This window comes from Ornithorhynchus anatinus, chromosome 2 (genome assembly GCF_004115215.2).
Source record: "Ornithorhynchus anatinus isolate Pmale09 chromosome 2, mOrnAna1.pri.v4, whole genome shotgun sequence".
NCBI classification, from domain to species: Eukaryota; Metazoa; Chordata; class Mammalia; order Monotremata; family Ornithorhynchidae; genus Ornithorhynchus; species Ornithorhynchus anatinus.
In genome coordinates, this window is record NC_041729.1 from 52,642,488 (window position 1) to 52,670,271 (window position 27,784).

General features: G+C 45.8%; 1 protein-coding gene and 1 non-coding gene across 2 annotated transcripts in view; both read right to left on the bottom strand.

Annotated features, from left to right (window-relative positions):
- NUBP1 (nucleotide binding protein 1) overlaps window positions 1-27,784 on the bottom strand; it is a 31,247-nt gene that overhangs the window by 897 nt on the left and 2,566 nt on the right. The window contains exons 4-10 of the mRNA XM_029053177.1: window positions 16,008-16,076; window positions 14,788-14,820; window positions 8,258-8,348; window positions 4,970-5,124; window positions 1,394-1,504; window positions 1,023-1,125; window positions 700-783 (exon numbers count right to left, since the gene is read on the bottom strand). Of these exons, the coding sequence (XP_028909010.1) occupies window positions 700-783; window positions 1,023-1,125; window positions 1,394-1,504; window positions 4,970-5,124; window positions 8,258-8,348; window positions 14,788-14,820; window positions 16,008-16,076 (646 nt within the window). The remainder of the gene's footprint in view (window positions 1-699; window positions 784-1,022; window positions 1,126-1,393; window positions 1,505-4,969; window positions 5,125-8,257; window positions 8,349-14,787; window positions 14,821-16,007; window positions 16,077-27,784) is intronic.
- LOC114809839 lies at window positions 8,005-8,187 on the bottom strand. Its single transcript, XR_003757613.1, has one exon. It is a non-coding gene; the product is annotated as a U2 spliceosomal RNA (small nuclear RNA).

Sequence of the window (27,784 nt, forward strand, 5' to 3'; positions counted from 1 at the left end):
TACTGACACGGTTTTCATTCCACCTGCTCCTACCATTGTAATATTTCCCTCCACTTCATTTTTCATGACTTATTGGGATAATCAAGCATATAGCGTATACCCCAAGTGCTTAAGAGGAAAGAGCCCGGGCTTGGGAGTCAGAGGTCATGGGTTCTAATCCCGGCTCTGCCACTTGGCAGCTGTGTGACCATGGGCAAGTCACTTCACCTCTCTGTGCCTCAGTTCCCTCATCTGTAAAATGGGGACTGTGAGCCCTACTTGGGACAACCTGATGACCTTGCACCACCCCCGCCAGCTTCCAAATTTCAATCTGTCATAACCACATTGCTCTAAGACTACTATTTTTACTCTTGGACCTATCAATCTTTCAGTCTGTACTGTAAATATAAAACATCCGAAAAATCAAAGTGTAGTTCAGTATAAAACATTGCTCTAAGACTTTACTGTTTTTACTCTTGGAGCTATCAATCTATCAGTCTGTACTATAAATATAAAACTTTATCAGAAAAATCAAAGAGTGTAGTTCAGTATAAAACATTGCTCTAAGACTCTACTATTTTTACTCTTGGAGCTATCAATCTATCAGTCTGTACTATAAATATAAAACTTAGAAAAATCAAAGCGTGTAGTTCAGTGTAAAACTGCAACCAACAGCTCTTATGATGCTACTCTTACCATTCTTTCAAGTCAAACACTTACTCTGGATAATATTTCTATAAGATATTGCTGCTGGAGACTCCGGCACTTCTGCCAAGAAAGATTGTCCTTCATCACAACTTTTCCCTGGAAGAAAAAGGAAATTAAATTAAGGAGAGAAGACATCTAACAACATGTCAAATTTCATTTTTTTGTTTGTTTGCGGGGGAGGGGTTCTGAGCAATGATATCCATTTTTCCTCAAGACCTTTTTAACTCCTGTAAAAATTAAATTGGTAAAAACCTACATTGTATTTGTGACATCTTTCGTGTTTACCCACTTTAAATTTGCTCAGGGTCTCCTGTGGTGCTGCCAGAATTACTCACCTATTTGTGGGTCTAAAGGAATCTTTCCCAGGAGGGAGATATTTAAGTCCTGGCACATGACCTCCGCACCCCCAGTTGTTGGAGGAAAGATCTGTGATTCTTTCTAAGGAAATTTAAATAAGAGAAGAAAGTATTTGTTTATTCCAAAAGGATAGTAACTGGATTTTCATGATATGCAATTTCTCTGAAATGGTTTGTGCTAATCTTCCTACAAATCCAAATTTATTTATGAAGTCAGCATACAGGATTTTAATCACGGACCCACTTTTCTGAAATTGCACAGAGTAGCAACGACTTCAGAAAAACAAATTTCCTCAATCATATAACAGAGAATTTTCTTTAACCCCATGGCCGCATTCTCATTGTCTTACCTTACACTTGGGACATATAAAACCGCTCATGTTCTCTACGACACCAATTACTGGCAATTTTACTTTGTGACAGAAGTTTATTTCTTTCCGAACATCCTGCAATGATACTTCCTATCAAAGAAAGCAAGACAAAAGCAAAAGTCTATGATATGTGTCATGACACTGCTCTTTATCTGACCGAGTTATTTTTGCTTCTCACGCCTATATGAAAATATACAATCCAAACCCATAAAATCATGTTTAGCACAGACTGGGCAGCCAGGAAACCTAATGAACAAAGGAGACTGACCATCTAAAATGGGAATTTTATGGAGCAAGCAGCATCCCACCATTTGTACCATCTTCTCGTTTTGAGAAGGGGGGTTTATAGTGGACCAAATCGAGTTGGACACAGTCCCTGTCCCACACGGGACTCACAATCTTAATCCCCATTTTACAGATGAGGTCACTGAGGCCCAGAGAAGCAAAGTGACCTCCCCAAGGTCACACAGCAGACACATGGTGGAGCTGGGATTAGAACTCGGGTCCTTCTATCTTCCAGGCCTGTGCTCTATCCACTAGGCTACTTTTTTTGGAATCCAATGCAAGTGGCTCCTATTCACTTACTATCCTTCATACCACCCAGCTTTTCCATGTATTTAGTATGTTTAGCCATGTACCCTGCACTGTGGGGGTTTTTTTATGGTTTTTTTAATTCTTTGGAGAAGACGCTAATGCTAGGAAAAGCCCAGGGAAAACGCAGAAGAGGCAGACCAGCAGCTAGATGGATAGAGACCATTACAGTGATAACGGAAGAACCGTTAGAAAGGTTGCGGATTATGATAGAGGACAGGACGTTCTGGAGAAAGTATATCCATGGAGTCGCTATGAGTCGGAAACGGCTCGACGGCTCTTAATATTCATTTGTTAAGGACTTACTTTGTGCCAGGAGCTGTATTAAGCGCTGGGGTAAATACAAGATAACCAAGTTAGACAGAGTCCCTGTAGTAATAATAATAATAACTGTGGTATTTGTTAAGCGCTTAAATGTGCCAGGCACTGTATTAAGTGCTGAGGTTGATACAAGGTGGACTGGGTCCCACGTGGGGCTCACAGTCTTAATCCCCACTTTATAGATGTGATAAGTGAGGCACAGAGAAGTTAAGTGGCTTTCATTCATTCATTCAATAGTATTTACTGAGCGCTTACTATGTGCAGAGCACTGTACTAAGCGTTTGGAATGAACAAGTCAGCAACAGATAGAGACAGTCCCTGCCGTTGGACAGGCTTACAGTCTAATCGGGGGGACGGACAGACAAGAACAATGATGATAAATAGAGTCAAGGGGAAGAACATCTCGTAAAAACAATGGCAACTAAATAGAATCGAGGCGATGTACATTTCATTCACAAAATAATTAGGGTAATGAAAATATATACAGTTGAGCGGACGAGTACAGTGCTGAGGGGATGGGAAGGGGTGGGGGGAAGCAGAGGGAAATGGGGGGAAAAGAGGGTTAAGCTGCGGAGAGGTGAAGGGGGGGCGGTAGAGGGAGTAGAGGGAGAAGGGGAGCTCAGTCTGGGAAGGCCTCTTGGAGGAGGTGAGTTCTGACTTGCCCAAGGTCATGCAGCCAGTGACCAGTGATGGAGGGAGGGGGCCCAGGGGCATCGTAAACCGTAAAGTTGCATGCGATAGGAAGAGAGGATGTGTTTGCATGGGGGGTGGAGAGGATATTTGCAGCACTGTTGCAGTGGGGGAGGGTGTCTAGAGGTGGATTGGTTGCAGAGCAGGGGAGGGCGAAGGGGGAAATGTTTGCAGCGGACATGAGTGTGGAGGAGGAATGAGGGAAATATCTGCATGGTGGGGGACGGGGAGAGAGGAAGATATTTACTGGGAACTAAGGTGGGGACGGATGTTTGCAAGAGTTGAAAGAGCCTCCCACCCCCCTGTAAGTCCTTCTACATGGAAAGAGATGGCTACATGGCTGCCCACTTCCCCCGGCAGTCTGCCCGAATTGCACTTGATTGCTGGGATTAGAGGGGGTGGGGGATTTTTTTCCCCTCCCCTCCACTTCCTCCATGACATGAGGATGAGGTCGCCACCCGTTTTGTGATCAGAGATTATGTGCGTTGGGTAGGGACTGTCTCTATCTCTTGCCAAATTGTACTGTTGCCAAATTGTACTTTCCAAGAGATTAGTACAGTGCTCTGCACACAGTAAGCGCTCAATAAATACGGTTGAGTGAATGAATGACTTTTCCTTGATGCTTTTCCAGGAGGGAGAATATAGAAATAGATGAGAACATAAATGTCGTTACTGGGTCACAATCAATGGCCCATTTAGTCCAGGGTTCTGTCTGAAAATGGCATTTACTGAGCACTTACTGTGTGCAGAGCACTGTACTAAGTCCTTGGGAAAGTACAATACAATAGTTTACAGGATAACTGTGAAAATACTCTGATGTTTGTTCCTCTTGACCTAAGATACAATAGCGGACATCCCTAACTTTTCATTCATTCATTCATTCATTCATTCATTCATTCAATAGTATTTATTGAGCGCTTACTATGTGCAGAAAACTGTACTAAGCGCTTGGAGTGTACAATTTGGCAACAGATAGAGACAATCCCTGCCCAATAATGGGGTCACAGTCTAAACGGGAGAGACAGACAGCAAAGCAAAACAGAACAAAACAAAACAAGCAGTCTAGCGCAGACATCATCAAGATAAATAGAATCATAGAGATATACACATCATTAACAAAATAATAGGATAATAAATAATATATACAAATATACATAAGTGCCGTGGGGAGGGAAAGGGGATAGAGCAGAGGGTGGGGGGGGAATGGAGAGGGTAGGAGGAGCAGAGGGAAAGGGGGGGCTCAGTCTGGGAAGGCCTCCTGGAGGAGGTGAGCTCTCAGTAGGGCTTTGAAGAGGGGAAGAGAGTTAGTTCGGCGGACTTGAGGAGGCAGGGCATTCCAGGACAGCGGTAGGACGTGGGCCAAGAGTCGACGGGGAACAGATGTGAACGGGGGACCGTGAGGAGGTGAGCGGCAGAGGAGCAGAGCATACGGGGTGGACAGTAGAAAGAGAGAAGGGAGGTGAGGTAGGAGGGGGCAAGGTGATGGAGAGCTTTGAAGCCAAGAGTGAGGAGTTTTTGTTTCGTGTGGAGATTGTTAGGCAACCACTGCAGGTTTGTGAGGAGGGGAGTGACATGCCCAGAGCGCTTCTGTTGGAAGATGATCCGGGCAGCGGAATGAAGAATAGACTGGAGTGGGGAGAGACAGGAGGAAGGGAGATCAGAGAGGAGGCTGACGCAATAATCAGTCGGGATATTATGAAAGCTAGTACCAGCACGGTAGCAGTTTTCCAATTTGGACCTTTCTGGAAATACACTGGTCAGTCACTGATATACCCAGATACTAGAACGAATGTTTAAAAAACTAAACCAAACAAGAAACTGTTTAGTCAACGCCTGAAAGGATAGGAGACTAGGGGATCAAAGTTTTGTAAAACACAAATTTCTGCCATACGATTTTTCTTCCTAATGCAAACCACCAATGACAACTTAGAAAATAAGTTTCTTTTATCGTACCTGAGGAGTGGTGATTAGTACTGCTCCATCTATGTGTGCTGCGCTGAGATACTGCACGATTGATAAGTGCTCATCTGAAGTGCCCGGAGGGGTATCTACAATCAGATAGTCGATTTCTCCCCAGTCCACGTCACGAAGAAATTGTTTGATCATTCCTTAAAAAGAGAGGATGCAAAATCAGGCTCAAATTGCACTCTTCAGTTCAGAAAATTGTCTTAATTTTAATAACACAACATTAAGAAGATTATTAACATGGATAGAAAGCCTCCCCCCTCTTCAGATGCCTCCAAAATACACCATGATAGTCACATTCTTCTTTTCCACTAATTGATAATAACATTGGTACCTGTTAAGTGCTTACTATGAACGAAGCACTGTTCTAAGTGCCGGGGTAGATGTGAGTTAATCAGGTTGGACACAGTTCCTGTCCCACATTGGGCTCTCAATCTTAACCCCCATTTTCAGATGAGGAAACGAAGGCCCAGTGAAGTGACTTGCCCAAGGTCACACAGCAGACCTGTGGCGGAGCTGGGATTAGAACCCAGATCCTTCTGACTTCCAGGCCCAAGCTCTATCCGCTAAGCCACTCTGCTTAGCGCTGGCTCAGGAATGGTCCCAAATTCCCAAGCCCCAAAAGGAAATTACTTTAGGCTTAAACCTTCCAGCCTTGGGGTTACTTAGATCACTGTTCTAAGCACTGGGGTAAATACAAGGTAATCAGGTTGTCCCACGTGGGGTTCACAGTCCCAATCCCCATTTTAAAGATGAGATAACTGAGGCACGGAGACATTAAGTGATTTGCCCAAGGTCCCACAGCCAAAGAGTGGCGAAGCCGGGATTAGAACCCACGAGGCCCACTCTGGTAAGGCAAAAATCCTGACAGACCATCTCTAGGGGTTAAGGAGAAGTGTCTCTGTCCCCAGAAATTTTCCCTTCTTCGACTGCTTCATTCCTCTTGACCTCCTACCCTACTTCAGCTCCTAACTGCCTTTGGTCTCACCACCACCTTGTGTCACTCTTAGCCCACTAACGTAATCACACATATCTTTAAATCATACATTATAAATTCCTTAGTTTTTCATACTTATGTCTGTCTCTCCCTCTAAACTGTAAGCTCGTTACGGGCAGGGAATGTGTCTGCGAATTCTCCTGCACTGTGCTCTCCCAAGCGCTTAGTGCAGTCCTCTGTGCAGAGTAAGTGTTCAATAAATACCACTAATTCTCCAGCACTGTTCCAACCTCACAAGTGTTGAGGTTGAAGTCCCTTAGAGTGGAGGCAGCTGGTTTTGATTTTCAGCCAGCGATTATGACCACAGTGTAAAAACACACCAATTTTCCTTCTTCCTCACTCAGAGGCAGTAGCATTTTGGTCATGAACCACAGTTTGAGAAACATATTTTAGATGAGTAAAACTCATTCATATGAAATTCTGAATTTCTATGACATTTAAGTATTAAAATGCCATCTTGATTTTTTTTTGGGGGGGGGGTGGGAGAGGGCCAGTAATTTGTGGGCCTGGAGTTTTTTTAGCAAGTAATTGCATATCTGGTCAAACTAAATGGCTTTGTGTAGCCAGGGATACAAGATGCATTTTTTGCAGTTACCTTTCAAGTCTCTTTTATTCTCACTTGCCGAGTTAACACCTCGAAAGGCAGGGGGAGAAAAAAAATCGCAAAGCAAATAGTTAAACAGGTTAGCTTTAAACCAATGCTTTTATGGGTGTTTACTTAAGGATGCTTGAGGAAGTAGTTATTGCACAATTGCTGAAAAAACCTTACAGTAAAGAAAATGCAGTACTAGCTGTCATAACAAAAATGAAACATAAAAGGGAGCAGAAAATATAGGTTTTATCTGACAGCTATTTTATCTATGGTAACTTTTTCATAGGAGCTCATCACTGGTCATTCTCCCTAACTGGGCTCTCTCAAATGACTTTCATTGGAAAAGATCAATTTTCAGAGGATTATCTTAAATGCATTGTCTTAGATTACTTGCATAAAACATAATAATAATGTTGGTATTTAAGTGCTTACTATGTGCCGAGCACTGTTCTAAGCGCTGGGGTAGACACAGGGTAATCAGGTTGTCCTACATGAGGCTCACAGTCTTAATCCCCATTTTACAGATGAGATAACTGAGGCACCGAGAAGTTAAGTGACTTGCCCAACGTCACACAACTGACAGATGGTGGAGCCAGGATTAGAACCCATGACCTCCGACTCCTAAACCCGTGCTCTTTCCACTGAGCCACGCTGCTTCTCAATAATGTTGGTATTTGTTAAGCACTTACTATGTGCAGAGCACTGTTCTAAGTGCTGGGGTAGATACAGGGTAATCAGGTTGTCCCACGTGGGGTTCACAGTCTTCCTCCCCATTTTACAGATGAGGTAACTGAGGCCCAGAGAAGTGAAGTGACTTGCCCACAGTCACACAGCTGACAAGCGGCAGAGCCGGCATTCGAACCCATGACCTCTGACTCCCAAGCCCGGGCTCTTTCCACTGAGCCACGCTGCTTCTCAATCTCACCCATGTGCTTACACTTTTTTCTTTTTTAAACAATGGTATTTGTTAAAGCCCTTACTATTTGCCAGGCACTAAACTGCTAGGGTAAATCTAAGATAATCAGGCTGGACACGGTCCCTGTCCCACATAGGGCTCACGGTCTCAATCCCCATTTTACGGATGAGGTAACTGAGGCACAGAGAAGTGAAGTGACTTGTCCCAGGACACACAGCAGATGAATGCTGGCTCTGGGATCAGAACTCAGGTCATTTGACTCCCAAGCCTTTTCCACGAGGGCCACTCTGCTTCCCGAATGTTAAAACGATAACTTCCCTGGGCATTTCAGGATGCCACCCCAGATTTACGTGGATAATAGAGAATCAAAATCCACTTAGATTCTTTGAGGACTATTAAATTCAAATTGGGAGTTACAATGAATGGCAAATATAGTGAAACATTACCAAAAGGCAGGGAGATCCTGAAAAGGTAACTTCAAGTTTAAGTTAGTAGGATGAGATAATAATAATGGCATTTGTTAAGCGCTTACTATGTGCCAAGCACTGCTCTAAGCGCTGGAGACGGAGCCATCTCCCAACCTACCTCCCTGCTCCAAAAAATCCGCTTAAAACAGTGTCCTTACATCGAGGACATATCCGTTATTAAAATGATAAGAACCTATACAAAACACTATCGTAGCCAAAAGGCCGAGAAACGATGAGAACAGGCAGCAGTTCTGTGTTCCCGAGAAAGCATTCCCGAGAAAGTGACAAAAATTGTGATACACACCGTTTTTTTTGGGCCCCCTCCAGATGACGGCATCATCGGGACTGCTGAGCAAAAAGCCCAGTGACATCACACCTAGGTTTTCTTCCACGTACTGCAAACAAACACAGTATTAAAGACAAGGAAACTTGGAAGAAGGCCTGGGCTGGCAGAAGCCACAAAACAAAATACGGTTTCTCAGATTCTTGTTTCCGTCCTCTGATTAAACAAATCTAATCCCTGACTCGATGCAGAGGGCCGACGCCACTTAAATAATAGGACGGTTAATGCGCTTAAGTGAACGAGTTCGGAGGGGAACTCTACAAAACAGGACAGAACCGAGAAAGGGCCAATAGTTAGTCAACCAATGATATTTATTGAACACTCACTACGATTAGAGCAACGTAACAGGATCTGCAATCATCTTCCCTACTCCGGTGCATACTTCACACCGCTGCCCAGATTATCCTTCTACAGAGAAGTTCAGGGCATGTCACCCCCCTCAAAATCTCCAGTGGCTGCCTATCTACCTCTGCTTCAAACAAAAACGCCTCACCATTGGCTTCAAAGGGCTCGATCACCTTGCCTCCTCCTACCTAACCTCCCTTCTCTCCTTCTACAAGCCAGCCCGCACACTTTACTCCTCTGGTGCTTTCTCACTGTGCCTCGATCTCACCTGTCTCACTGCCGACCCCTGGCCCACGTCCTACCTCTGGCCTGGAACGCCCTCCCTCCTCAAATCCACCAGACAATTACTCTCCCTTCTTTCAAAGCCTTACTGAAGGCACATCTCCTCCAAGAGGCTTCTCAGATAAAGCCCCACTTTTTCCTCATCTCCCACTCCCTTCTGCATCACCCTGACTTGCTCCCTTTGCTCTTGCCCCCCCCCCCCCACCCTCAGCACTTATGTATATATCTGTATTTTTATTTATTTTTGCTATTTTTGCTGATGGCTATTTGCATTGATTTCTGTCTCCCCTCTCTAGACTGTGAACTCGTTGTGGGCAGGGATGTACTATACTTTCTTAAGAGCTTAGTACAGTGTTCTCCACACAGTAAGCGCTCAATAAATATGATTGAATGAATGAATTGAAGTCAGGTTTTCTTAAAAAAAAACATCTAAAATTGACCAAAGGAAATTTTACCAGCTTGCCAAGTTTTTAAGAATGAATATGACGATGGTATTTGTTGGATGCACTGTTCTAAGCACTGGGGTAGATACAAGGTAATCAGGTTATCCCATGTGGGGCTCACAGTCTTGATCCCCATTTTACAGATGAGGTAATTGAGGCTCAGAGAAGTTAAGTGACTGGCCCAAAGTCACAAAGCTGACAAGTAGCAAAGCTGGGATTAGAACCCATGACCTCTGACTCCCAAGCCTATGGCTTTTCCACTAAGCCACACTGCTGGAGAGAAACTTTAACCTTAAGAAATACACCATCAGGGCAGAATCATATTTATAATGTTCTCTAAGCTTTTACTTGCCTGCAGCCTGACTTCTTTCAGCTTGATATCATTTCTTTTGAATCTTAAACCTGTTAGGCCCATGAGAATTTGCAAGGATTTTGGGTTTCATTTCAATGACATCAAAAAGTCTCAATTAGTTCTCAACTGGCTCCAGCCCATCTAGGATACCATGATACCTATTCCTCAACGAAGCTCCAGGATGGGAGTAGATACAAGCTAACCAGGTTGGACACAGTTCCTTTTCCACATCGGGTTTACAGTCTCAATCCCCATTTTTACAGATGAGTAAACTGAGGCACAGAGGTGTGAAGGGATTTCCCAAGGTCACACAGCAGATGAGTGGTGAAGCCGGAACTGCCGAAGAATATCTCCATCCGGACGCTCCCGGAATTCCAACGTGGCTTCAGATCTCAGCCTGGTGCAGCAGATGGGAGCTCTGCAGTATAGTGCAGTATACCTTACTGCTACAGGCTCTTGCTATATCCCGGCTAGACTACTGCGTCACCCTTCTCTCTGATCTCCCTTCCTCCTCTCTCGCCCCGCTCCAGTCTATTCTTCACTCCGCTGCCCGGCTCATCTTCCCGCAGAAACGCTCTGGGCATGTCACTCCCCTTCTTAAACACCTCCAGTGGTTGCCTATCAACCTCCGCTCCAAACAAAAACTCCTCACTCTAGGCTTCGAGGCTCTACGTCACCTCGCCCCTTCCTACCTCTCCTCCCTTCTCTCTTTCTACCGCCCACCCCGCACGCTCCGCTCCTCTTCCGCCCACCTCCTCACCGTCCCTCGGTCTCACCTATCCCGCTGTCGACCCGTCGACGTCCTCCCGCAGTCCCGGAACGCCCTCCCTCCTCACCTCTGCCAGGCTAATTCTCTTCCCCTCTTCAAAACCCTACTTAAAACTCACCGCCTCCAAGAGGCCTTCCCAGACTGAGCTCCCCTTCTCCCTCTACTCCCTCTACCGCCCCCCCCTTCACCTCTCCGCAGCTTAACCCTCTTTTCCCCCCATTTCCCTCTGCTTCCCCCCCCTTCCCATCCCCTCAGCATTGTACTAGTCTGCTCAACTGTATATATTTTCATTGCCCTATTTATTTTGTGAATGAAATGTACATCGCCTCGATTCTATTTAGTTGCCATTGTTTTTATGAGATGTTCTTCCCCTTGACTCTATTTATTGCCACTGTTCTTGTCTGTCCGTCTCCCCCGATTAGACTGTAAGCCCGTCCAACGGCAGGGACTGTCTCTATCTGTTGCCGACTTGTTCGTTCCAAGTGCTTAGTACAGTGCTCTGCACATAGTAAGCGCTCAATAAATACTATCGAATGAATGAATAGTGCAAGCGCTTAGTACAGTGCTCTGCACACAGTAAGCGCTCAATAAATACGACTGAATGAATGCAGTGTGTCAGAAACAGGAAGAGGGAAAGAAGCGGCACCAAGACCTCTGGACAGATTTCAGAGGCCCATCCAAAAGGTTTGACACCCATCGGTCAAACTGGAAATTTCTTAGCAAATGTGGTCACTCTGAAGAGTTTTTTTTTTTAATCATGAGTCTGATTCTATTTTACGACGTAAGCTCGTTGTGGGCAGGGAATGTGTCTATTTATTGTTGTATTGTACTATGCCCAGAGCTTAGTTCAGTGCTCTGCACACAGTAAGCGCTCAATAAATACGACTGACTGACGATGGCGTGGCTGGCTGTTTTTGAGGTGCCCTGTTTGATCCATTTGCCCCATCCAAAGGGTTGAGCAGGATTTGCATACTGAGCGCGGGCCTAGTCAATTTATGTTATGCAACCATCAATCAATGGTATTTAGTGAGTGCTTACTATGTGTAGAGCACTGGACTAAGCGTTTGGGATACTATAAGCTCGTGGTGGACAGGGAATGAGTCTTATAATATTGTAGTCTCCCAAGCGCTTAATACAATGCTCGCCACACAGTAAGCGCTCAATAAATACAACTGATTTATTGAAACAACAGAATCAGCAGACACGTTCCCTGCCCAGAACGAGCTTGCAGTCTAGACGGGGAGACAGGCATTGATATGAATAAATCATATGTAACGTATAATTGAACCTGAAAGAAGCAACATGAGACCGATGTACCGGCATCATCATATTCTAGGAAACTCTTCCACTCGGCGTAGCATCCAGAATCCTAGAGACAGTTATTCAAAAATTGCTGAATGCAAATGACTAAATCCTAGAGGCCCAAACCCAAGAGGTTTATGCAAATGACTGTAAACTGTTTTACTGAATCATCTAGGAAAATAAAAACCTAGTAATAGTTGGTCAGTCATATCTATTGAGCACTTACTGTGGGCAGAGGGCTGTACTAAGTGCTTAGTAGGGGATAATAGAATAATATAAGAGACACGTTCCCTGTCTAGTACAGTCTAGTAATAGCGGATGCTCATTGTGGACAGGGAATGTGTCCGTTTGTTGATGCACTGTACTCTCCCAAGTGCTTAGTTCAATGCTCTGCACACAGTAAGTGCTCAATAAATACGAGTGAATGAATGAAAGTAATAGCAGCATTTACTGCGCACCCATTTCGTGAGGTGCACCAGCCAACGAAGACCATCCAACATGAGCATCCCAGCAGTGTAGTAGGAGATTCCAGACCACACAACAAGCGTCGTCCAATTTTCTCCACGGCTACGAGACCTGGACTTCCCTGGACAGGTCAAATCTAACCTTTTGACCTGTTCCAGCTGAAACACCTGATGAAGCAGTGCGGCGTAATGGGTAGAGCACAAGCCTGGGAGTCAGAAGGACCTGGGTTCTAATCTCGGCTCCCCGGCTTGTCTGCTGTGTGACCTGGGGCAAATGACTTCACTTTCTCTGGGCCTCAGTTACCTCTCCTGTAAAAGGGGGACTAAGACTGTGAGCCCTATGCGGGACAGCGACTGGGTCCAACCTGATTAGCTTGTATCTACCCCAGTGCTCCATAAAGTGCCCGGCACATAGTAAGCACCTAACTAGTACCTCGAAAAAAAACTTTCAAGCTGAACTGAACAGCAAATGGCCAGGCAGGACTCCAGATAAAGTTCTAGAATCAAGTCTGTCTCCTAGCATTAAAGAGAGATCACTTCAAATGAGTGCCCTGAGTGGTCCCCGTGAGGAGAATGAGTCACAGGATAGGCACACACTTGCTGTACAGCATGCTGAAGTTAGGAAACCAAAAGCAAGGAGGGCAGAGGAAATGATTTACGGACACGGGCCTCGTACAAAACATTCCAGCCCCAATCTGGGAGTCAGTTGCCTCAGCTAAACAAGTTGGGCATATTCCCTATGGAGAATGGGGTGGTTGTTTTTGAGCAGAAGCCGTGAGGCGACAAAACAAAAATGAAAATAATAATAATAATGTTGGTATTTGTTAAGCGCTTACTATGTGCCGAGCACTGTTCTAAGCGCTGGGGTAGACACAGGGGAATCAGGTTGTCCCACGTGGGGCTCACAGTCTTAATCCCCATTTTACAGATGAGGGAACTGAGGCACAGAGAAGCTAAGTGACTTGCCCACAGTCACACAGCCGACAAGTGGCCGAGCTGGGATTCGAACTCATGAGCCCTGACTCCAAAGCCCGTGCTCTTTCCACTGAGCCACGCTGCTTCTCACGTGAAAACAGCACCAGGCACTGCAAATGACAATCATGGCAGCACCATGAGGGGCAGACCCGTCTGTGGATCTCGCAGTGGCTTTTTCGAACCCACTTGCATTCCTATGTGAATGTTCTTGCCAGAGACATCATCGAGTATAAAATGGAACTATAGATGTGCCAGAGAAAGAAATGTCCAAGTTTTGAGTCCACTGCGATTTTCTGAGTGCTTCTGTTCCTAGGCAGCCGTAGAAAACATTACAGTTGTCCAGGACAGCCTTTGTGGAAAAGAAAGCATTTCTATATTAAAGTAGAAATAGAAAGAGAGAGAGAGTGTGGGGGGGAGGGAGGAAGGGTGACAGGAGTGGGGAGGGAGAAAATACAATCCCTGCCCACTTGTACTTGCCCACAATGAGCTCACAGGCTAGGGTAGGGGAGACAGGCATCAATGCAAATAAATAAAATTACAGATATGAATATAAGTGCTTTTTCTATGCTATTGCAAGAAAGAACGTTTCAACCAGTTGCTTCTTAACCGGAAATAGAAGGGACGAGGGGAGGGAGTAGAATAGAAGCTTTGAAATCATACAAGATAAACAGGTTTTCTAATTCATGCTTCATCTCTCTTACCCAAATCTAAGAATAGACTTTAAACTTTTCCTTTTAATTTTACAATCTGGCGAAAAAAAAAAATCTGGACAAACAGAGCTGCAAAACAGACTCTAATCACAAAAATTGGCTTCTATTTACTGTCATGAGAGAATGAAACAAACTGGGAAGGTTTTCAAAACCTTCTAGACAGTGAAAAACTGAGCCTCTATTCTTGGTAGAAAGAGACACCACACACTAGCATTTTTATGCAATGAAACACTACTTGCACTGAAAATGTTATTTACGAATATTCTTGATACCTTCTGCATGAAATCTTTAAGTTCTGGGAAGACGTTTGTCCCAAGTTCTGCATTTCTTGAAAACATTCATAGTTTGCCTTTACTCTTCCTCCACCCGCTAAACTGTAAACTGAAGGCAGGAATTGAGACCAAACTACACAGTACCTTCTCCTCAGGCACTTTACCATCAACAGACACTGAAATTTAAAGTAGAAGGTTCTTATACCGCACGGAAACAATCCAAGTAACCTTGGCACTATTTGGAAGTTCGGTCACAATTTTTAGATCCATCAATGGTTTTTCTTCAGATTTTGAATGATGGTGCAACTAAATGAGCAAGTCTAAACCACATCAGGTATTTTACTGGCAAGAACAGAGCCCCAGAGCATTTTTGGCCCAACTCTTCATTCCACTTCTTTCCAACTTGTGGAATTAAAGGGAAAGTCTCCAGTTCTTAAATAACAATTGTCTCCAGTGCCTTTAACACCCTAACTTCTGTTCTCTCATTCTTCCACTGCACCCTGGACGTCTCTACACTCTTTTTTTCTGAGGGGAAAACAATTAAAATATGAGGAAAGGATCCAAGGCAAAAACTTACCACTGGAGACCACCCAGAACCACTTTGGTGCACCTGTCAGAATGGAATAGAGTTCTATTAGAGGTTATGCATATATGTGACATTTTATGGATAAAACAGTAATGATAATAATAATTGTGCATTTGTTAAGCATTTATTATGTGACAGGCACAGTAGTAAGCACTGGGGTGGATACAAACAAATCAGGCTGGACACAGTCCCTGTCCCACGTGGAGCTCACAGTCTCAATCCCCATTTTACAGATGATGTAACTGAGGCATAGAGAAGTGCCGTGACTTGTCCAAGGTCACCCAGCAGACAAGTGGTTGAGCTGGGATTAGAAACCATGACCTTCTGACCCCCAGACCTGTGCTCTATCCACTACATCATGCTGCTTCTCTGATCACTGAACAGTATTTTATTGAGCACTTTCTCTGTGCAAAGCAGCACAGTAAGTGCTTGTGAGAGTACAACGGAGTTAATAAACATGACCCCTCTCCTCAAAGTGGTTACAAAAAAAATCTGCTCTATTATGTACGCTACTATGAGAGTTTCAAAATGTACTGTAGGCAGAGAGTGAAAAGCTTTCTGGAGCAGCAGAAGAAAGGGATGAACTAAATTTGCCCTCCCTCAGCTCCGCGAAACTCTCTTCCTCTCTTCAAAGCCCTACTGAGAGCTCACTTCCTCCAAGAGGCCTTCCCAGACTGAGCTTCCCCTTTTCCCTCTGCTCCCTCTGCGCCCCCCCTTCACCTTCCCTCTGCTAAGCCCCCTTTCCCCCCACTCCTCCCTCTCCCCGTTCCCTTCCCCTCAGCACTGTGCTCATTTGTATATATTTTTATTACCCTATTTATTTTGTTAATGAGGTGTACATCCCCTTGATTCTATTTATCGTGATTAAGTTGTCTTGTTTTTGTCCGCCCAGTGCTTAGAACAGTGCCCGGCACATAGAAAGCACTTAAATACCACACAAAAGTAGTTCACTATCAAGCTAACCTGGGTGAAGAACGGTAATTTCAACTAGTGAGGAATAAAATAAAATCAGTCCCCAAAGAGTAGAAACCACGGTATAAAATTGTGCTCTGGTGAAGTTTAGAAAATGGAATCAAAAGGCCCATCCTGGCTCATCCATCTATCCGTAGATGCTTTGTGCTGGACGAATAGTGCAATTTCAAATGTGCCACATAAGAAGAGCAAGGCTAAGAGAACATTCTCCTAGAGGCCTTAAAAACAAGCAAACATACCTGTTCTCCCTCCAGACCCATTATCTTGGGGATAGAGGGCCCGCATATATCGATGTCTAGCAGGGCAACCTGGAAAACAAAGATGGGATAAAATGTTTACAAAACTGGCTGCAGGAACGCAGATGTGTAAACACTGGTGGCTGGGGAGAGGGAAGAAAAAGAACAGCAAAAATGGATTTGTGAAAAATCCGAAAGCTGAGGTGAGAACCTGCTTTCACCTTCCGGGGCTAGAGATTAAGTCGGATCAGAGGTCGAAAGGGAAGCCTTGACCCTGAAGAGAACCAGTGAAGATAGACAAGAAGATAGAAGATAGACAAGTGTCTGAAGATAGACAAGTGTCAGAGAAGCAGCGTGGCTCAGTGGAAAGAGCACGGGCTTTGGAGTCAGGGCTCATGAGTTCGAATCCCAGCTCTGCCACTTGTCGGCTGTGTGACTGTGGGCAAGTCACTTCACTTCTCTGTGCCTCAGTTCCCTCATCTGTAAAATGGGGATGAAGACTGTGAGCCCCACGTGGGACAACCTGATTCCCCTATGTCTACCCCAGCGCTTAGAACAGTGCTCGGCACATAGTAAGCGCTTAAATACCAACATTATTATTATTATTATCTGGGAGCCCTGGGAGCGGGGATTCCCAAGCCTGGAATGGGCCGACGGTGGAGGTCTCTAGGCTTATTTTGGTCCAAGCCTTACCCCGGCATAATACCTTTGAGCCACACAGGATCCTAGGGGTGGTGGAGGGAGGTAGCAGATGCACGTTTAAAGCTCTCTTTTAGACTGTGAGCTCATTGGGAGCAGGGAACGTGTCTGTTTGTTGTTGTATTGTACTCTCCCAAGCGCTCAGTACGGTGCTTTGCACACAGTAAGCGCTCAATAAATCCCACTGGATGAATGAATGAAGGTCCCCACAGCCTGACAGCAAAGCTTGGCCTAGCGGAAAGAGCACGGGCCTTGGGAGTCAGAAGACCCGGCTTCTAATACCGGCTAAGCCACTTGCCTGCTGTGTAATCTTGGGCAGATCACAACTTCTCTGGGCCTCAGTTTCCTCATGGTAAAATGAGAATTCAATACCTGTTCTCCCTCCTACTTAGACTGTAATCCCCAAGTATGTCCAACCTGATGAACTTGTATTTACTCCAGGACTTAGTACTGTGCTTTGGACATAGTAAAGGCTTCTTAACAGAGAAGCAGCGTGGTTCAGTGGAAAAAGCAAGGGCTTGGGAGTCAGAGGTCATGGGTTTGAATCCCAGATATGCCACTTGTCAGCTGTGTGACTGTGGGCAAGTCACTTCACTCTGTGCCTCAGTTCCCTCATCTGTAAAATGGGGATTAAGACTGTGAGCCTCACGTGGGACAACCTGATTACCCTCTATCTACCCCAGCGCTTAGAACAGTGCTCTGCACATAGTAAGTGCTTAACAGATACCAACATTATTATTATGATTATTATTAACAAATATCACATTTTAATGGCATTTATTAAGTGCTTACTATGTACCAAACACTGTTCTAAGAGCTAGGGTAGATATGAGTTAATTAGGTTGGTCACAGTTCCTGTCCCACATAGGGCTCACAGTCTAAGTAGGAAGGGGAACAGGTAAATTGAGGCACAGAGAAGGTAAGAGATTTGTCCAAGGTCACACAGCAAGCAATTGACAGAGTCAGGATTAGAACCCAGGTTCTCTGACCCCCAGGTCAGTGCTCTTTCCACTAGGCCATGCCGCTTCTCCAATTATCATTATTATTACTATTATTGTACCCTTACCTATTGGCAGTACAATGGTGAGAACATATGTATACTGAGTGGTATATTCAGCTAATTAATCCTGTCATATCGGAACTATTTCTTGTTGTATCCTTGTTCTTCCCTTGCTCCTACAATTTTTAAAACAATTTTGACTTCCCCATTAGGTTGGAAGTTGGTCGAAGGCAGTGACCGCCTACCTTACTTCTGCTGCACATTCTCACGGGCGTCAAGTAATATTTAGCCCTCAGGAAGTGCTCAACAAATACCAATGACTGAGTTCTTGAATGCCTAGAGGGCCAGAGCATTACTGCTGAAAAATGGAACCCTACATGGAATATACATGCGTTTCAGAGGCTCCATCAATGGTATGCGCCAAGCACTTATTTTGTGCAGGGCACTGTATTAAATGTTTGGGTGAGTACTGTAAGTTGGTAGACATAATCCTTATCCTCGCTGAGTTCAGTCTCACAGGGGAGACAGACATAAAATAAATGACAGGGAAGCAGCATGGTCTAATGGACAGAGCACGGGTTTGGGAGTCAGAGGACGTGGGTTCTAATCCCACCTCTGCCGCGTGTCTGCTGTGTGACCTTGGGCAAGTCACTGCACTTCTCCCTGCCTCCGTTTCCTCATCTGTAAAATGGGGATTAAGACTGTGAGCCCCAGGTGGGAAAGGGGCTGTGTCCAACTTGATTACCTCCTATCTACCCCAGTGCCTAAAACAGTGCTTGGCACATAGCATGCAAATACCACTATTATTATTATTATCGTTATTGTCATTAAGGGAAGCAACAGAGTACAGGGATGTGGACATGAGAGCTGCGGGGGTGAGGGAGAGTATCTGAGTGCTCGGAGGTGGGACTAAATGTAAGGGAGATGTAATAAATTGGTAAAATAAGGTCGAGGGATGATTTCCATAGAGATCTGAAGATGGGATGGTGCCATCCTGTTGGCTATGTAGGAGGAGGAGGTTCCAGGAAAAAGGGCTTTAAAGCACTCACGCAGCTTGCCGCTTTCTACTTTACCTCTATGTTGTAACTCCATTTTTTTTTTAATGGTATTTAAGTGCTTTCTATGTGTAAATCACTTCTAAGCACTGAGGTAAAATATATTGTGGTATTTGTTAAGCACTTACTATGTGCAAAGCACTGTTCTAAGCGCTGGGGGATACAAGGTGATCAGGTTGTCCCACGTGGGGCTCACAGTTTTAATCCCCATTTGACGATGAAGTAATTGAGGCACAGAGAAATTAAGTGACTTGCCCAAGGTCACACAGCTGACCAGCGGCAGAGCCGGGATTAGAACCCGTGACCTCTGACTCCCAAGCCTGCGCTCTTTCCACTGAGCCACGCTGCTTCTCTAGTTTATCAGTTTGGAAACAGTTCCTTTTCCCCATGGAGCTCACATCTAAGTAGGAGGGAGTAGGATTTAATCCCCATTTTACAGTTGAGAAAACTGAGGCCCAGAAGTTAAATGACTTGCCCAAGGTCACCCAGCAAGCAATCGGCAGAGCCGGGATTAGAAGACAGGACCTCTGACTCCCAAGCCCGCGCTCTTTCCACGAGGCCATACTATTTCTCGTGGTGGGCAGGTAACGGGTCTGTCAACTCTGTCATACTGCAATCTCCCAAGTGTTTAAAACAGTGCTCTGCCCACAGGAGTGCTCAATAAATGCCATTGATTTCCTGAGGGAGGGCATGAGCATGGGGGGCGATGGCTGGTGAGGTGAGAGCAAGGGACAGCGAGTAGGTTGGTATTAGAGGAGGAAAGAGTTGTAATACAATGATTATCCCAGTGCTTAGCACGGCACCTGGCACAAAGTAAGCACTTAACTGCAGAGTGGCTTAGCGGAAAGAGCCCGGGCTTGGGAGTCAGAGGTAGTGGGTTCTAATTCCGGCTCCATCGCTTGCCTGTTGTGTGACCTTGGACAAGTCACTTCACTTCTCTGTGCCTCAGTAACCTCATCTGTAAAATGGGGATTATGGGATAAATAAAGGGAGCAAGTCAGGCTGAAGCAGAAGAGAATGGGAGAAGGGGAAAGGAGGGCTTAATCAGGGAAGGTCTCTTGGAGAAGACGTGCCTTCAATAAGGCTTTGAAGTGGGGGAGAGTCATTGTCTGTCAGGTTGGAGGAGGGAGGGCGTCCAGGTCAGACGCAGGACGTGGGCAAGGGGTCGGCGGGAGAGATAGAGGAGATTGAGGGACAGTGAGAAGGTCAGCACTGGAGGAGTGAATGTGTGGGCTGGGGTGCAGTAGGAAAGTAGCGAGGTTGGAGGTGGCAAGGTCACTGACTGCTTGAAAGCCGACGGTGAAGAGTTTCCGTTGGAGGCAGAGTTCCAGGAGAGGGTTCCATGACATGGCTCAGACTGCTAATTACCATCAGCATTCACATGGGAGGTTGCTCTAGCGTAGTTCCCCCTAAGCCACAAGCCGTTGAGAGGTTCCAGTCTCACCACCAAACATTCGCTGACGGTAAACTGGACCTTCTCTACCGGTCCAGCCTCTTGCAGTTCAACTTCCTGGTTCCAGGAGCAGGAAAAGAACCTGTGACCAGGCGGACGGGGAAGGGAAAGCTGCTGCTTCCCGACAGCAACACGTACGGAGCAGGGAGGGGAAACTGCTCAGAGAGCGTGGCCGAGTGGATAGAGCCTGGGCTTGGGAGTCAGAGGACCTGGGTTCTAATCCCAGCTCTGCCACTTGTCTGAGGGCAAGACACTTCGATTCTCTGGGCCTCAGTTACCTCATCTGGAAAATGGGGATTAAGGATTGCGAGCTCCATGTGGGACAGGAACTAGGTCCAACTGGATTAGCCTGTATACTGCGGTGCCTGGCACATAGTAAGCATTTAACAAATACCATTTAAAAAACAAAAAAAAGCAAACATGGACAAGGGTGGGTCGAGCTTTGCTTGTGGAAGGGAAGCAGGGGAAGGAATAGGAACTGCTCCCAGATGACGGTGGGGCCAGAAAATAAAAGCAAATGACAGTTGGGTAGACTCTAGAGGGCGATTTAATAATGTTGGTATTTGTTAAGCGCTTACTATGTGTAGAGCACTGTTCTAAGCACTGGGGTAGATATAGGGTAATCAGGTTGTCCCACGTGGGGCTCACAATCTTAATCCCCATTTTACAGATGAGGTAACTGAGGCACAGAGAAGTTAAGTGACTTGCCCACAGTCACACAGCTGACGAGTGGCAGAGATTTGGCAAAGAACTGTGATTGGAGAACCTGGGTTCTAATCCCACCTTCATCAGTTGTGTGCTGTGTGACTTTGGGCAAGTCACCTTGCTCTTCCATGCCTCGATTAATCAATCAATGGTATTTATTAAGCCCTTATTATGCGCACAGCACTGTTCTAGCCACCTGGGAGAGTACACTAAAAGAGAATTAGCAGCCATATTCCCGCCCATAATGAGTGTATAGTCTAGAGGGGGAGAGAGACATTAATTTGAACAATTAAAAATAAATAACTTATAGATATGCACATATGTGCTGTGAGGTTGGGGCAAATGTCAAATGTCCAAAGGTCACTGATCAAAGTGCACAGATGATGCAGAAGAGAGAGCAAGCAGAGGAAACGAGGGCTTAATCGGGAAGGCCCCTTGGAAGAGATGTGACCTTAGTAACATTCTGAAGGTGTGGAGAGTGGTGTTCTGGAGGATATGGAGGGGGAGGGAGTATAAGGCTAGGGGGAGGATGCAGGAAAGGGATCGGTGGCGAGATAAACGAGATCGAGGCATAGTGAGTAAGCTGGCGCTCACGGAGCGGAGCGTGTGGGCCGGGCTGGAATAGATCATAGAGGTGAGGGGGGAAGCGAGCCCTTTGACTGCTTTAAAGTCAACGGTAAGACTGTGAGCCGTATGTGAGACATCATGGCATATTGGGTACCAGACCCGAGGAATTAGAAGTCATGGGTTCTAATCCCGTCCTTGTCACTCGTTTGCTCTGTGACCTTGGGAAAGTCCGTTCACTTCTCTCTGCCCCAGTTTCCTCATCTGAAAAATGGGGGTTGAGGCTGTGAGTCCCACGTGGGACAGGGACTGTGCCTAACCTGATTTGCTTGAATCCTCCCCAGCGTTTAGTACAGTGCCTGGTACAGAGTAAGCATGTATACACTATATTAATAATAATAATTATTTTACCTACCCCTGCACTTAGTACAATGCCTGGCACATAGTAAGCGCTTAGTACTATTCAAAAAAAAGGAAAACATCTTAAATAATTGGACTGTCCAGATTTCCCATGCTGATTTATGGGGGTGAGTTTTCTCCTGAAAACATCCCACTTGGCAAAACGGTAGTTGGTTGAATGGAGCTGTTAGAGGTGGCCCAGTTCCCTTCCGACGGGCCAAATTTAGAGCTAAACTACAAAGAGAGCCATTCACGTTAGTCCGCTCTCATGTTGCCACCTCCAGCACGGCGCTGGTTAGCATCACATAAGCAACCCGAGCTCTCTACTACTTACTGGACTTGGAAACAGTGGGCAAGGTATATGTCTCTTATATTGCTCTCTCCCAAGCGCTCAGTACAGTGTTCTGCATACAGTAAGTGCTCAATAAGACTGACTGACATTTGGGTCCCAGGGTTTTTTATTTTTACGGTATTTAAGCGCTGATTATGTACCAGACACTGCTCTAAGCACTGGGATAGACACAGGCTGATCCGGTTGGACACAGTCCCCGTCCCACATGGGGCTCACGGTCTTAACCCCCATTTTACAGATGAAGCCCAGAGTAGTGCTGTGATTTGCCCAAGGTCACCCAGCAGACAAGTGGCAGAGCCGTGGTTAAAATCTTCTGACTACCAGGTCCACGCTCTAACCACCAGGCCATACTGCTTCAGCATCAGGGGGAACAAAATGGGGGAGCCAGCCTGAGATGACAGGGCACATCATATACAATCGATTGTATTTACTGAGCGCTTCCTGTCTGCGGGCGTTGCGCTAGACGCTTGGGAGAGTACAATATAACAACATATCCGGCACCTTCCCTGCCATGGAAAACTTTGTTCGGCACACTTGGTGATGCAGTCTCTCGTGAAGTAAAAGAGCCCAAACCAGCCTGCGGTGAGTCAACCAGAGAGTCGGCGGAGGGTAAGTGAAAGTAGTAGGTAGCGTTTATTCATTCAGCGGCCCCTGGTCCACTGTACTAACAGCAAGAGAGGTGCGGACAAACTGAGTGACAAGGGGAGACGAACGTAAAAATATTTACAACTTGAGCGGTCGAGATAAACACGCTGGATGGACAAGGATACACGAAACAGAAGATCTATACAGGCTGCTGAAGGAGTTTTAACAAGATTATGGAGGAGGGAAATTGGGCAACAGATGAATGATGCAGGGAGGTGGGGAGACTTTTTTTTTTAAATGGGGGAAAAGTCGAGCATGCTTGAAGGCAGAAAGGAAGGATAGCGAGGTCACAGGTAGCAATAAGGGTGGGAACACGTGCTTTTAAGAGGTGGGGTGCATGGGCCAGGTAGGAGGAGTTAGATTTTAAAAGCTATCATGATACTTCCCCTTGAAAGACAACTAGAAAGAAGAAAGTAGAAGTGTTGAAGAAGTGAAAAAATGTCCTTAGGGAAGTTCATTTCTGATAATAATGATAATAATGGTGTTCAGTGCTTACTAGGTGCCAGGCACTGTGCTAAGCACTGGAGTAGATACAAGGTAATTGGATTGGACACAGTCCCTGTCCCACATGGGGCTCACAGTCTTAATCTCCGTTTCACAGATGAGGTAACTGAGGCACAGAGAAATGAAGTGACTTGCCCAAGGTCACGCAGCAGACAAGTGGTGAAGCGGGGATTAGAACCCAGGTCCTTCTGACTCCCAGGCCTGTGCTCTATCCACTAGGTCATGCTGCTTTTCTTCTAATAACAATAATAATAAACACAAATGCCATTATTATGTGCCAAGGACTGTATTTAGCATTGACCTTTACCTAAAGGCCTCTATTTTAATAATAACAATTTCGGTATTTGTTAACTGCTTACATGTGCCAAGCACTATTCTAAGCACTGGGGTAGATACAATTTTATCAGGTTGGACACAGTCCCTGTTCCACATGGGGTTCACACTTAATCCCCATTTTACAGATAAGGTAACAGACCCAGAGAAGTGAACTGACTTGCCCAAGGTCACACAGCAGACACGTAGCAGAGCCGGGATTAGGACCCAGGTCCTTCTGACTCCCAGGCCCGTGCTCCATCCACTAAATCACGCTGCTTCTTTATCTTGCCAATAAAGTAGATGCCGAGGTCATGGGGGGCAGAGAAGCAAGTTGGGCGTGGGGATAGTTGTGCGATGGAGAGTTACTGAGGGAAGCATGTAGTGTTACCGAGTTGAAGATTATAGATTATAATAGGCAACGGTGAGCTTGGAGTGGCTCAAATTGGACCAGCCTCTGGAGTCTTAACAGCAGAGTTACAAGAATGCCGTAGCAGAAGCAGCGGACTATGCGGGGGGCCTGTAAGCTTGTTGCGGGCAGGGAACGTGCCTGCTAATTCTGTCGTAGGGTACTCTCCCAAGAGCTTAGTACGGTGCTCCGCACATAGTAAGTGCTCACAAGGGAAGCAGCGTGGCTCAGTGGAATGATCACGGGCTTGAGAGTCAGAGGTCATGGGTTCTAATCCCACCTCCGCCACTTGTCAGCTGTATGACTTTGGGCAAGTCACTTAACTTCTCTGGGCCTCTGTTACCTCATCTGGAAAATGGAGATTAAGACTGTGAGCCCCACTGTGGGACAACTTGAATACCTTGTATCCCCCCCAGGTATTAGAACAGTGCTTGGTGCATAGTAAGTGCTTAACAAATACCATCATCATCATCACTAAATCCCACTGATTGACTGACTGAGGGAATGGGGGTGAGACAGCGACCTGCCGACACCTCAAATTGAACATGTTCGAAGCAGAACTCCTCACCTGACTTCATCGTGACTTTCCCTCAACTGTAGACGGCACTGCCCTCTTTCCTGTCTCACAAGGCCGTATCCTAGGCGTTATTCTCGACTCATCCCTCTCATTCAACCCACATACTCAATCTGTCACTATGTTCTGCCGGTTCAACCTTCACGAGAGCGCTAAAATCCGCCCTTTCCCCTCCATCCAATCTACTACCACCTTAATCCAAGCATTTATTGTAGCTCACGTTGATTCCTGCATCGGCCTCCTTTTCGACCGCTTCACCTCTTGTCTCTCCCTACTCCAGTCACACGTTCAGTCGTACCTATTAATCGCTTACTGTGTGCAGGACACCGTACTGAAGACACCGTACTGAACGCTTGGGAAAATACAATACAGCAATAGCAGTGACATCCCCTGGCCGCAATGAGCTCACGGTCTAGAGGCGGGGAGGCGGACAACAATACAAATAAAATTACAGATATGTACGTGTTATGGGGCTAGGGGTGGGGGTGAATAGAGGTAGCAAGTCAGGGTGACACAGAAGGGAGTGGGAGATGAGAAAAGTGGGGCTTAGTCTGGGAAGGCCTCTTGGGGGAGATGTGTCTTTACTCTCCCCTCCTTCAAAACCTGATTAATCATGTCACGTTTCAGGAGGGAGGGCGTTCTAGGCCAGAGGTAGTACGTGGGCCAGGGGTCAGCAGAAAGACAGGTGAGAACGAGGCACAGTGAGAAGGTTCATTCTGCTACCCAAACCATTTTTCTACAGAACCATTCAGTCCATGATTCCCCATGCCTCAAAAACCTCCAGTGATTGCCCAGCCACCTCTGCATGAGATAGAAATTCCTTACCGTCGGCTTTAAAGCCCTCAATCAGCTTGTCCCCTCCTACCTCACTTTGCTGCTTGCCTACGACAGTGCGGCGGGCACATCTTGCTCCTCGAATGCTAACCTAATCACTGCACCTTGATCTCATCTATCTCACCAATGACCTACCGCCCACCTCCCGCCTTTTGCCCTCAACACCCTAACCCTTCATGTCCGACAGATGATCACTCTCCCCACTTACAAAACCTTCTTGAAGGTGCATCTCCTCCAAGAGGCCTTCCCCGACTAGGCCCTCCTTTCCTCTTCTCCCACTCCCTTCTGCATCACCCTTGCACTAGGATTTGCACCCTTTATTCACCCCCTCCTTCGGCCCCACAGCACTTATGTACATATCCATAATTTATTTATATTAATGTCTATCTCCCCCTTCTAGAGTGTAGGCTTGTTGTGAGTTGCGAACATGTCTCTCCCTCTAACTCTGAGCTTGATAAGGGCAGGAATGTGTTTGTTGCTATATTGTACTCTCCCAAGCGCTTAGTACAGTGCTTTGCACACAGTAAGCGCTCAATAAATATGATTAATTGATTACTATGTGCAAAGCAGTATACTAAGCGCTTGGGAGAGAACAATGCAACAGAGTTCAGCATTCTGCAATGGGGAATACAATTTAGGAATCTGTAGAGGAAAATGTCAGTAAGGGTATCTTGAGACCGACTATCCACTAACCTTTTAATTCCAGTCGAATCAGTGGTTACTGTTACATGACTTTCCCATAGCCCAGAGTTCTTCAAGAACATAAGACCGTACTCTCCCAAGCGCTTAGTACAGGGCTGTGCACACAGTAAGCACTCAATAAATGCAATTGGTTGAACACAAATACCGCTATATAAGAGCAGAAACTATACCGAGACATTTGCAAATGTGCACAGGTTATATTACAGCTCGCTACCCACCCTGACCATTTAATTAATTGCATGTTGTTGCAAATAACCCGTGCCACACTTTATAATAATGATAATAATAATGATATTTGTTAAGTGCTTACTATGTGCCAAACACTGTTCTAAGCAGAACAGTGCTTAGCACTTAGCACGAGAAGCAGCGTGGCGCAGTGGAAAGAGCACGGGCTTTGGAGTCAGGGCTCATGAGTTCGAATCCCAGCTCTGCCACTTGTCCAGCTGTGTGACTGTGGGCAAGTCACTTAACCTCTCTGTGCCTCAGTTCCCTCATCTGTAAAATGGGGATTAAGACTGTGAGCCCCACGTGGGACAACCTGATTCCCCTGTGTCTACCCCAGCGCTTAGAACAGTGCTCTGCACATAGTAAGCGCTTAACAAATACCAACATTATTATTCTAAGCACTGGGGCAGATATAAGGTAATCAGGTCGTCCCATGTGGGGCTCACAATATTAATCCCCATTTTACAGATGAGGGAAATGAGACACAGAAAAGTTAAGTGACTTGCCCAAAGTCACACAGGCTGACAAGTGGCAGAGCTGGGACAGAGAAGCAGCGTGGCTTAGTGGCAAGATCCCGGGCTTGGAAGTCAGAGGACGCGGGCTCTAATCCTGGCTCTGCCATTTGTCAGCTGTGTGACTTTGGGCAAGTCACTTTACTCCTCTGTGCCTCAGTGACCTCATCTGGAAAATGGGGATTGAGACTGTGAGCCCCACATGGGACAACCTGTTTACCTTGTATCTACCCAGCTCTTAGATCAGTGCTTGGCACATAGTCATTATTATTATAACTCACGACCTCTGACTCCCAAGCCCAGGCTCTTGCCGCCAAACCATGCTGCTTCCCTAGTATTTTTTTACCAAAACCATCAGGAGAGGGTTCTTACATGTGAAGGCATTAGGCTCTGGGAATATCATTAAAAAGCAATTCTAAGAGCACACATATGCTTACTTAAATGTACACAGACTTAAGCCTAACAAGGGTCATGCTAAGAGATACAATTTATTATCGTTGAAATGTGAGCTCCTTATGAGTAGGGAACATACGTTTGCCTTCTGTTGTACTTTCCCAAGTGCTTAGAAGAGTGTGTTGCACTGGGTAAATGTTCAATAAACACCATTACCACTACAGGTCTATTTCTTTCCTAGGCAAATAGTATCATTAAAAAATAAAGCACTGAACACTCTATATGGAAAAGGAAAATAGCTGAAACTTGTGTGATTTTCACAGCAATTCAACCATTCAGCTTCGAGATCTATTTTGCTTCTTCCATCTCGATAGCAACCCAAGGAACTAAGAAGTTAATGATCGAAACCCAAACACGACCCATGAACGCTTAAGGATGTTTTC